Source organism: Dermochelys coriacea, chromosome 9, assembly GCF_009764565.3.
Source record: "Dermochelys coriacea isolate rDerCor1 chromosome 9, rDerCor1.pri.v4, whole genome shotgun sequence".
In the NCBI taxonomy this organism is placed as follows: Eukaryota; Metazoa; Chordata; order Testudines; family Dermochelyidae; genus Dermochelys; species Dermochelys coriacea.
This window is the reverse complement of record NC_050076.1, coordinates 13533390-13545598: the sequence shown is the minus strand read 5'-3', so window position 1 is coordinate 13545598 and position 12209 is coordinate 13533390. Positions and strand designations below refer to the sequence as shown.

Sequence of the window (12209 nt, the reverse complement as noted above, 5' to 3'; positions counted from 1 at the left end):
TATCAACCTATAAAGTTTTCATAGATACAAGCTAGTATAACAATTTTTTAAAATCTCATGCAAATCTAGTGGTAGTGAATATATAGTGCTCTAGATCCTGTAATAAATCCAGACCCTGTGAATCTACAAATCTCAGCATGTGAATATTTATTATAATAATTTATTTGTTTATGTAATACAGCAATGCATTAGGTATTTTACAAACATGAAAGTGGACAAGCTCCCTGCCTTTAAGAAAGGTGTATTCAGTACTGAAAATTTTCATGATGATGAGTGGGGAAATAAAAAAGAATGTCAGAAATCACTTGTAGGTTGTTGTTGTTTTTCCAGAGCATAAGTACAAATCATTCAGAGATACATAAAATGAATTTGTGAGAGTATTGAAACAGCTCTAGTCATAGCACATTTGATTATAAGCAGAACAGATGGATATACTCATTGCACTTTCCCATAAGTGATCCCACTGAGATAATGTGAACTCGACTCATGGGGGACCTTTTGCTTTCTGTCACATTACAGTGATTTAGTAATTACTTTTGGTCTGCAAAATCCAAACCTGAACCCTTAAGATAGAAGATATATGTGAACAGCACAATAATTCACCTCATTTCCACTGAATGCATCCAATGAAGTGAGCTGTACCTCATGAAAGCTTATGCTCAAATAAATTTGTTAGTCTCTAAGGTGCCACAAGTACTCCTGTTCTTTTTGCATATATCTTACATTACTTATTTATATGCTTGTCTCCCAAATAAAATAATCTCTTTCAGTGACAAGGTAAATATAGTAATCTACTTTTAACAGTCCAATTGCTTCAGTATAACTTCTAAAATAGTTTGGGGGTATATATTGGTCCCTATATTATGGTATAGTATATACAGCTTAGTCTGTTTTGAAATACATGACTTAGTACCAAGTGTGATTTATCACTGAGAAATGTCCTGGCATGAGGTATAATGCCTGTTAACTTCAGTTGTGTAAGGAGTGGCATTCCATACCCAGTTGTGATAATGAAAATCAACATTAGAATACAAAGTCATTATTTCCATCAGTGACAGGCATGCTTGCAGACATGGAAATGACTCATTGTAAGGACTATAGATGCCTTTCTTTTAAAATTAATTTCATATGCCCCTTTGCCTTAGTTTATTAAGACTGATTTGTCAGTTATATGAAGATGCTTTATCTCTTTCAGTAGTACTGTCTGGAGTTATTAATTAGGTGTCCTAGTTTGATGCTGTACTTTTCAGGTCACTGTGATGTGTCATTGAAACAGACCCATTAAGATGAGTGATGTGTGTTGTAATTTCATTAGTGTCATCAATAATGTATTACACTTTCCTTTTACTAGTCTCTCTGTGTTTTGTGTAGGTCAGGCTGACTATATGAATTATATTTTTAAGATCAAAATAATTAAAGATGAAGGAAGATATTTAAATGATTAGGCAACAGGGTGGAATTAATGTTGTTTTAAAAGTGTAGGCTACAAAAATGATTTCAGTTACAGAATGTTTTAGTGATTGAATTACATAGAGTAAACGTAGATGTTTTGGGTATGGTTCTATGTATAGCAATTGTATATCAATATTAATGCATGCAAGTGAAATGAGTAGGTATTTTTCAAAGCAGTTGTAATTTTTAATTAAAACACTTTTTACTGACTGGAAAATGCATGAAAATTCAAAAACTGAGAAACATTATAGCCATTTTTTCATTTGATGAAATTTGGAATTACAAAAATGAAATACTATTCGCTGACTCTTTGTAAGGATTCATAAAGAGAGAATTCGTTATGTGCAGCAAAAAAAAAGTGGTATGGTTTGCAATGCAGAGATAAGTAATTGGAAAATATAAGATCCTGGTGAGAATCCATTGAAGAATTTTTTTTAAAGATACTTTAAATGTTACTTGTTATGCTTTTAAAGTATTGTCATAAATCACAAAAAGCTTCCACCATACTGTGCAATAGATCAACTGTTCCTAAATTATATTATTATTGCAGAAGATAACATCTTCTTTTACATGATGATGAAAGCTCTCCTGTCTCTTGCATTCACCAGGCAACTAAAAATGCCTCATTATGTGTTGATTTGTACTCCGGTAAGTTAAAAGTATTTGTCTTAAATATAGGGCTGTCAAGCAATTAAAAAAATAATTGTGATTAATTGCACTGTTAAACAATAACAGAATACCATTTATTTAAATATTTTGGGTGTTTTCTACATTTTCAAATATATTGATTTCAATTACAACACAAATACAAAGTGTACAGTGTTCACTTTATATTTATTTTTATTACAAATATTTGCACTGTAAAAAACAAAAGAAAGAGTGTATTTCAATTCACCTAATGCAAATATTGTAGTGCAATTTCTTTACCATGATACATGATACCATGAACTTACAAATGTAGAATTATGTACAAAAAATAACTGCATTCAAAAATAAAACAATGAAAAATTTTAGAACCTACAAGTCCACTCAGTCCGACTTCTGCCAATTACTCAGACAAACAAGTTTGGTTACAATTTGCAGGAAATAATGCTGCACACGTCTTGTTTACAGTGTTACCTGAAGTGAGAACAGGTGTTTGCTTGGCATTGTTATAGCTGGCATTACAAGATATTTATGTGCCAGATGTGCTAAAGATTCATATGTCCCTTCATGCTTCAACCACCGTTCCAGAGGACATGCCTTCTAGCTGATGACAGGTTCTGCTCAATAACGATCCAAAGCTGAGCAGACTGGCACATGTTCATTTTCATCCTCTGAGTCAGATGCCACCTCCAGAAAGTTGATTTTCTTTTTTGGTGGTTCAGGTTCTGTAGTTTCTGCATCTTTGAGTGTTGCTCCTTTAAGACATCTAAAAGCATACTCCGCATTGCATCCCTCTCAGATTTTGGAAGGCACTTCAGATTCTTAAACCTTGGGTCGAGTGCTATAGCTATTCTTAGAAATCTCACATTGGTACCTTTTTTGCATTTTGTCAAATCTGCTGTGAAAGTATTCTTAAAACGAACATGTGCTGGGTCATCATCCGAGACTGCTATAACATGAAATATATGGCAGAATGTGGGTAAAACAGAACAGGAGACATACAAGTCTCCACCAAGGAGTTCAATCACAAATTTAATTAACGCGCTATTTTTTTAACAAGCATCATCAGCATGGAAGCATGTCCTCTGGATTGGTGTCCGAAGCATGAAGGGGCATATGAATGTTTAGCATATCTGGCACGTAAATACTTTGCAATGCCGGCTACAAAAGTGCCATGTGAATGCCTGTTCTCACTTTCTGGTGACTTTGTAAATAAGAAGCAGTCAGCAGTATCTCCTGTAAATGAAAACAAACTTGATTGTCTTAGCAATTGGCTGAACAAGAAGTAGGACTGAGTGGACTTGTAGGTGCTAAAGTTTTGCATTGTTTTGTTTTTGAGTGCAGTTATGTAACAAAAAAGAATCTACATTTGTAAGTTACACTTTCACGATAAAGAGATTGAACTACTGTACTTGTATGAGGTGAATTGAAAAATACTATTTCTTTTGTTTATAATTTTATAGTGCAAATTTTTGTAATAAAAATAATAATATAAAGTGATCACTGTACACTTTGTATTCTGTGTTGTCATAGAAATCAATATATTTGAAAATGTAGAAAAACATCTAAAATATTTAATAAATTTCAATTGGTATTCTATTGTTTAACAGTGTGATTAATCATAATTATTTTTTTAATCACAGTTAATTTTTTTTTAGTTAATTGCATGAGTTAACTGCAATTAATCAACAGCCCTACTTAAATAGTAGCCTGTAACCAATCTGGCATTGGAATCACTGCAGCAGAGTGAAAATGTGTTAAGATCCCAGTAGATGTTCATAAAGATAAACAATCTGTTTTATTCATGTGGCTTGTTTACAGTAAATTTTAATACTCGAGGTGGGTGTGGTAAAGATAGGTCCCTATATGCCTCAAAAATGTACTTTTTAATTGACCTCAAAATCTTGCCATCTTTAGGTTGCCATCTCTTCTCTATGGGCCAGATCTGTGGCTGATGTAAATTGTCATAGCTCCATTGACTTCAGCTGACATATAAAGATTTACACAAGTTGAAAATCTGGTCCTATAGCTTTATCTAGGTACCTAAATCCAGACTACAGTGCCAAAGCTTTTAGGTACTTAGGATGAACTCCTGGCTCTACCAAAGTCAATGAGAACTCCCATTGACTTCAACATACCAAAGTTAATGAGAACTCCCATTGACTTCAACAGTTTAAAATGTATCCCTTAATGCCATTGTTATATTTCATTGCTTGGCATAATTTAACCTTTTTTTAAAAAAAGCCATTGTTGAAATAATTTTAAATTATCAGTGTTATTTTCCTCTATTTCATGTAAAGGTTGCTTTAGTGGGGAAAGAGCGTACAGTGAGCTGCTTCTTCCCACCTCACATGGTGCCAGACAGGACTGCAACATACTTGTCAAGAAGGAAGGTGACTGGCTTCTGTGCTGGCCACTGCCCACAGGGTTGTGTAGCTTGATAGTTTGAGAGTATGACCAGTATTCAGTCTCCCCAGTATTTATGCTGTAGTATTTTTTGAACATGACATGAGGGGGGCATGCACATATCCTCTGAAAGAACTTGATCCTACTCCCTTTGAAGTCAAGGCAGAAGCCTTGACTTCAGGGCAAGTAGGATCAAGCCCTTAAGGAGTAGTAAGGTATGCTACATAACTCATTCACCCGTAACTCATTCACCCTGAGGGCATGACTGCTCTGGGACCCAGTGCAAGGCTGGCAGTGCTCCCTCAACTTACCTTAAAAAGAAACCCCACCTCTCTGGTATCAGCATGTACCGATTTCATTCATTATACTACACAGTAGTCCTGTGACTACATGCAGCATAATCCAGTCACCTTTGAATTTATGGTATATCATTTTCATATGTAACAGAAGCATGTTAAACAGATCTTTGAAGTGGGCACTGCTCTGTTTTACTTATGCCGTTCCCCCCCGCCCCCCCCCACACGTTGATAATGATTATTTTTTGGGTGTAGCACTCAAAATATGCTAGGTGCTGTCCTGTTGGAGAACACAAAGATTATCAGGTTTCAGAGGGGTAGCCGTGTTAGTCTGTATCAGCAAAAACAACGAGGAGTCCTTGTGGCACCTTAGAGACTAACAAATGTATTTGGGCATAAGCTTTCATGGGCTAGAACCCACTTCATCAGATGCATGGAGTGGAAAATACAGTAGTATTTTAAAAGATTTTAGAAATAGATTTTAAAAGATTTGAGATGTTTCATGTACTTGGAAAATGTCACTCTTTATTTGTAGCATTTTGTTACACACTGCTATATACAAAACACTACTGAACATAAGTGGTTGTTCTGAGTTGCCATTTATCCTGCTACTTCATTACCACTCCCTCATGTAGACTGGTAATTAGAAGACTCTGATAGTAATCTGCAAAAGAAACTCTTTTGTAGTCTTCTATCTTCCAGGTGAGTATCCATGGCAGTTTTATTACTAATTTGGAGTTGCCACTGGGCCTGTCTTGTAATTAAGTTACTAATGTAGTGTCTCGGCTGTCCTGCTTTCTTTGTTACTGTTTTCGTGTTCATGCTATGGGATTTCTTCCTCCCTGTGTTTTTCTGGATAAAGTCCTGCACAGAATCACTTTTTATCTGAAACTTCACACACTTTGGTTTGCAATCAAAGGAGCCACTAGGGTAGAGTTTTATGATATTTACATGATTATCTAATTGGTATAATAATTACTGCATTTACTACTGCATTTAGATAACATTTATAGCCTGCTTTTAAAGACCTACAGAAGTCTCATGAAAACCATTGAATAGCTTTAATTTCAATCTGCAATACCTTACACAGACAAAGTTCCCAAAGAATCTGGTTGTAAGTTTGCCTGCAGTAGCAACTTCAGGATTGGATCCTGTATAAATAATTCTGCTCATATTTTATGTTGTCCGTATTTCTCTTTGGTTATTTTTTTAATTCCTAAAGATGTTGCCTGAAAACACAAGTTTTTGTTTTTTAAGAGTTTTGCTGTTCTTTTAGTGTATTCTCCGACTTAAGTCTGCGATATTAAAGATGGTTGGACTGGTGATGATGTCACAGAAGACTATTGGTGAAATAATGTTCCTGCTATAGTTAGTGAGAGTTTTGCTATTGTCTTCAGTGTGACCAGGATTTCTCCCTACTGTGACATTGAAGTGGGAAATAAGGAACAGGAGCAGAGAGGAAAAAAAATATTTCTTTCATATATAGGCACCCAATTAATAACTAAAATCTTTTAAAAGGGGGAATAAATGCAATCCCACTGAGAACATGAGATACTTCAAGAGAGGTATTATGGGCCAAACGTGTGAATTCAATTGAATCCTGAAAAACTGAGTGGGCAAGGAAGAGTTTGGGTGTTCTTCCAGAGGATCTGTAAATGTTTTTAGTGTACATGCACCTAAAGCGATGGACAGGTGCACTTTCAAAAACCAGAATAAATATGCACTCATCTTTTCAGTGTGCTGCAGGCTAGGTTTGCTGTAGATAATATGTATCATTTGTAAAGCGTAGCAGGTACTTGGAGGGATCCTTGATGATTTTTGATGAAGTAATTGTTTTCATCTGTTTGAGTAAAGTGTTTACCATTTTCCATTGTTCTCTTTTAGAAACATTCTTTTCAGGCTGGATGAAAAGATGAGCCAATTTTCAGTACTTCTAGAGGCACTGGAGCACTGCAAGCTACATCAGTCAAATGAGACCCTTCAAGCAGCTTTGTCAAAGGTGCTGAACAGCATCAATTCAGCTCAGGTATACTTCAAAGCAGGACTTGATGTGTTTGAGACTGCCTTTGCTGGAAAGAAATGAGAAAACTCTCAGCATTCTAAGAAGTTTGTTTACAATTCACTAAGCAAAAGTTCAAATCAGACCAGAATTTCATTGAGATTGAAAGTTTTTTCAACTTTTTTTTTCCAATCGGTGTTTAAAGGTACTACCGTGTGTGTTCTAATAACTATAAAACAGTCTTTTGCACTGTTCATGGTATATCCCAAATGTCTCTTTGAGAATGTGTAAAAACATACTAAGAGGGGAATAACACTCAAGATTTGATTTTTAGAAGGAAATCTGCTGTATTTTTGTATGTAAAATATATTTTTATGACTAAGGGCTCAGTCTTGCAAAGTGCTGAACACCTCCTGCAAAATGCGAAGGGCCTGATTTTCAGAGGTGAGGAACACCCACTGCTGTAAGTATATTAGAGCTGTGAATGCTCAGAAAATCATGACTGCAGTACCCTGAAATTCATTGGTTCACCCTTAAATCCTTCAGTATCCAGATTTGTTACACCTCCTCAACAAACTCATCTTTGTTCTTTCCCCTTTATGTCTGGGGAGAGGAAGTTGAAGGATGTGGGTTCATTCTATTGGTATTCAGGGCATGCAGGACTAAGGAGGAGGCACTCGATACCTTGCAGGTAGAGTCCAACATTCTGAGACAATCCTTACTCCTGGGGATGATGCATATAGTGTGAATGTTGCTTAGATTCTGGGAGAGTTAAGAACCTCTGATTATTCTGTTTCTGCACCAGAAAAGGAGAATTTTAATTTCAATAAAAAGTGTTTGGGATTTTTTTTAATATGAACAATTCAGATGATTCAGAAAGATTTGAATTAGTCGACAGAGTTGACCACAAACATTTTGAATGTTTATGTTTATGAAATGAAGTGCCTAATCTTATAGAACTAGGTGTAGTACTACCCTGGTTAACAAAACTGTCAACCTTTATAATGGCATCCACTTTTCGGCCCCCCTTCACTCCCAAAGTGGTATAAAGGGGCCTTAGTGTAAATGAGAATCAAACCCTAAGAATCCTAGGGAAGTTCTTAAGATATAGGGCTTGATTGTTTCATTGGCAGCACCCAGGCTGTGGACTCACAGCAGTGCAATCATAGTAGTGCAAGCCACCCACAATCTCCACCCCTGCAGAGAACCTAGAATAGCCAGCACAACCCAAATAGATTAAGCATATCTCTTGTCTGAAACATAAAGCAGTATTCCCATAATGGAATCACTGTCTGAGAGAAACAGTAATACCTCTACCACTTCATAGCATGGAATTATTGATGGGTGAAGCAGTTCGTACCTCCCTGTGCTCCTGGGGTAAATGTGAGTGCACACAGGGCAACTGGAATGCAAGTCATTTAATTTTGCAAAACAGGTGACTGATAGGGCTAAAGTTTCCTGGGCCTTAGGGCTTTAAATCCATAGATTATTATAACTCCATGCAATAAAATTTAAAGTATATAGAGAAACAGTTTTAACAATGAAGAGCGTGGAACTAGAGCTGCAGGAAAAAATGATCAGACATCACTGGGACTTCCAGCCTGAAAATGTAGTTGCTGTCTGGGATCCTAAATAGTTTATTGTTACCTCAAATTTACCCTTGAAAATAAAAAGGAGGCATTTCAATTTCTAATGAAAACAGCCACATTTCTGTTTGAACGTAGAAAAGTTTCACCTGGGAAAATTTGCAAAATTTGTCCAAAGGGTGCAATTTTGTGTCAGTGCTGTTTAACAAGAGCATGTTCCCAAAGTGAAAACAGGGAGTTTATTACAACTCTGAGTCTTTATTTCCCTACATATTGTACTTCAAAAATATACTTCTATAGCTGCAATGATTTGATACAGAGTGCATGCAACTTTGCTTTTGTCACATTTCATCATACATTACAGGTTTCAGAGTAGCAGCCGTGTTAGTCTGTATTCTCAAAAAGAAAAGGAGTACTTGTGGCACCTTAGAGACTAACAAATTTATTAGAGCATAAGCTTTCGTGAGCTACAGAAATGTATACAGAAATGCATCCGATGCAGTGAGCTGTAGCTCACGAAAGCTTATGCTCTAATAAATTTGTTAGTCTCTAAGGTGCCACAAGTACTCCTTTTCTTTTTCATCATACATTATTAACACAGGAAAGGGTTTACTCTCTACTTTTAAGCTGACACTAGGTGCTTCTAATATGGAGGGATCTGTCTGCTGGAGGATAGGTGAGCAATTTGACTTTCCAAACCTACTCTAAAGAGATGGCATGGCACCATTTTCTTCTGCCATAGCACTTCTTCTCAATCATCGGGTTTCCAATAGCACCCATCACCAGGGTTTCTAACCAGTTGGAACTGCTTCATATGAACTGTGTGTTCTATATTTTCCAACAATATTTAACAATTTATTGTATGCACTAGATTTGTATTGTATTTCTGGAGGAGGAATAATCTCCCAGCTATGAGGTTAGCGCCAGTTCTTCCTTGGGTTACTGATCCCCATGGGCTTAATCCTGATCCCATTGAAGTCAGTGGTAAAGCACTTATTGACTTCAGTGGTACAGAATCAGGCCCAATAAAGGGGCCTAAAATATAGACCAGCACCTCTTGGCAAGAGTCTAAAATATAAAATCCCCCAATCTCCCATTAAACTAATCTGTGTCATTTCCAATATTGTATCAACTGAGATTTTTTTGACAATACGGTGTCATTTGTTACAACTGCATTATTCCTGATTAACTTTCCTATTCCCCTTCCTCCAATAATGTTAGACCATAACCAGTTTTAAAATCACAGACCTTGAAGTATTCTACTGCAAATAACACCATTATAGTATATGCAGGGGTGAAAGTAACTTAAAGGATTTACCGGCACTCCGCAGTCCGGAGCAGGGGGCGGGGCCTCAACTGCAAGAGGTGTGTCCTCAACCAGAAGAGGCAGGGCCTTTAGAGCCCCAGGCCCTTTACATCGAGATTTAAATGGCCCCAGTCTCTCGCTGCGGTAGCGGCGGCTGGGAGCCCCAGGCCCTTTAAATCGCTGCCAGAGCTACCATCTGCAGAGGCAGCTGGGAGCCACGGGGCTTGGGGGCCATTTAAAGGGCCTGGGGCTCCAGCTGCCGCTACCGCAGTGGAACCCTGGACCCTGTAAACCACTGCCTGAGCCCTGCTGCCAGAGCTTCAGGGTAGCAGCGGTGGCTGGGGGCTCCGGGGGTGATTTAAAGAGCCGGGGCTCCCAGCTGCCGCTACCGCAATGAAGCCCTGGGCCCTTTCAATCGCCACCAGAGCCCTGGGGGTCCTGGCCACCTCCACTCCCTGGGAGCTCCGGCAGCGGGGCTCTGGCGGCAATTTAAAGGGCCTGGGGCTCCAGCTGCTGCTGGGAACCCCAGGCCCTTTAAACTGCCGCCTGTGGAAGCCGGTCTGGTACGGCGCACCGGCTCTTGCTGGTATGGCGTACCAGGGCATACCAGCTTACTTTCACCTCTGAGTATATGTCTACCTAGAGATGATCCCCTGCACCTGCAGGGGCATAAGCTTGATCGGATACTAGACTCTAACTTATCTGATTTTAGAGGTGTAAGTCAGTGCTCACAGATAATTTTTGAACCATTTTATCTTTGAAAAGGTACTGCGGGCCATCTCCTGCCATTGTTTTTACATGTAGTCTGGTAGATTCAGGGAATTGATAGCAAGATAAAGCTTTAAATATCCAGTGAATTTCTAATATAGAATCTTTCTCTCAGCCACTTGTTCCACATCAGGTAAGAAAAGGTGTGTGTGAATTGTAATAGTTTACTCAAACTAAATTCCTTCTGGTATTGTCTTGAAATAAATGTAATGCCCTTTTTAAAAATGTGGTGTTTGCAAACTGCTTGAAGGATACTAAAAAAATCTGTTATCTTTTCATGAGCATCAATTGCCAAACCCAGCATAACAAATACATTAATTGCTAGAGAGCCATACTCACCAGGACCAGAAATCCTAAGGCTTGCAATATTTGTGTGGTGAAGCAGTTGATAATAAAAGGGTAACATGATTTTATTAGTGCATAGTTTTGTGAGTCCATAGAGAACAAAATATAATCAAATCAGAGAAATAACAAGGACATTGAAGCTGGAATTTCAGCACTAACTTCACAGTGGGCAGTGAATTGCTTTTATCACACAAGAAAAACAAGCCCTTTTTGCTGTGTAGTATACACAAATAAACATATGACTTGTATAGTGCCTTTATTTTTCAAGTATTGTGCATATACTGATTTCTATACATGGTACCCTCCCACCCACATAGACTGAGGTGTGATACCCATGTGATAAATTCCAGAATGAATTTACCTTACACTTGACTGCTTCACCTGCCCTCTTCCCATTATCACAGCTTCTAGGACTTGTTCTAGGGAGCTGTACAAAGCAATGAATGGGGAACAAATCAGTCTCTCAGTTAACTACATTTTTTCCCTTAGGAGTAGTTCTTCCATATCTTTTTTTACCCACTTTAATCATTATTATTGCATGCATTCAAAGAATGCCCATCATTATAATATTATTTTATCATTCATTTTACAGGGAATTTGGTGTGAAAAGTCTCAGCCTAACTGTCTGGGATTCCAAAGCCATTATTTGTTGGACAGAGAAATATGACTTGCAAGCCCATTAGCTCAAGCTGTAAAGACTCATGTTTTTATCTCTGGACATCCCCTTTTCAATCCCTGCCCATAAGCAAGAAAGTGGTCATCGCACATACTGTCTAAGAGATGGATAAAGAGAAACCAGGATGCACTAGGAAATCTAGAGAAGGGTATAAACTTGTAGGGAAAAATACATGGAGATAGTTAAATATCATAAATTACATATTATCTTCCAGACAGTAAGAGATTGATGAAATTCCATGGCCTGTGTTATGCAGGACAGACTAGATGATCATTATATGGTACCTTCTGGTCTTAAAATCTGTAACTCGTTTTAGAGAGAGAGAGAGTGCACTAAGTTTGGGCTTAGACACATTTTCAAGGGAGTAATTACAAGAGATGGGCCCATGCTCAAAGTCTTGTATTGTGGGCTATCATCCTTTTAGCTAAGGATAACTGGAAGTGACTACCTCTAAAATATGTTAGTGTCACTCTTTCAAGAACCAGTTATGTGGGGTGGAAGAAGTTAAGTTGCTTTAACTCTCAGTGGGACTTCAGGGTACTCAGTAGATCTCAGGATCAGACCTTAACTTGGATAGGTGGTTGCCTGAGTGGCATTCACCTTTGCTCTGAAGGCACATTCTTTCCAGCACTGAACTACTAGTGCCTGCCAGTTTTGGAGTGGAAAGCAAAATACAATTTCAGATGTCTGGGGTCTGATTTTGCAGCATACTTAGCATATAGCACTTTGT

General features: G+C 37.8%; 1 protein-coding gene across 1 annotated transcript in view; it reads left to right on the top strand.

Annotated features, from left to right (window-relative positions):
- Window positions 1-8739, top strand: part of NAALADL2 (N-acetylated alpha-linked acidic dipeptidase like 2) — a 901987-nt gene extending 893248 nt beyond the window's left edge. The window contains exon 16 of the mRNA XM_043492184.1: window positions 6684-8739. Within this exon, the coding sequence (XP_043348119.1) occupies window positions 6684-6882 (199 nt within the window). The 3' untranslated portion in view covers window positions 6883-8739. The remainder of the gene's footprint in view (window positions 1-6683) is intronic.
- Window positions 8740-12209: the final 3470 nt, after the last annotated feature.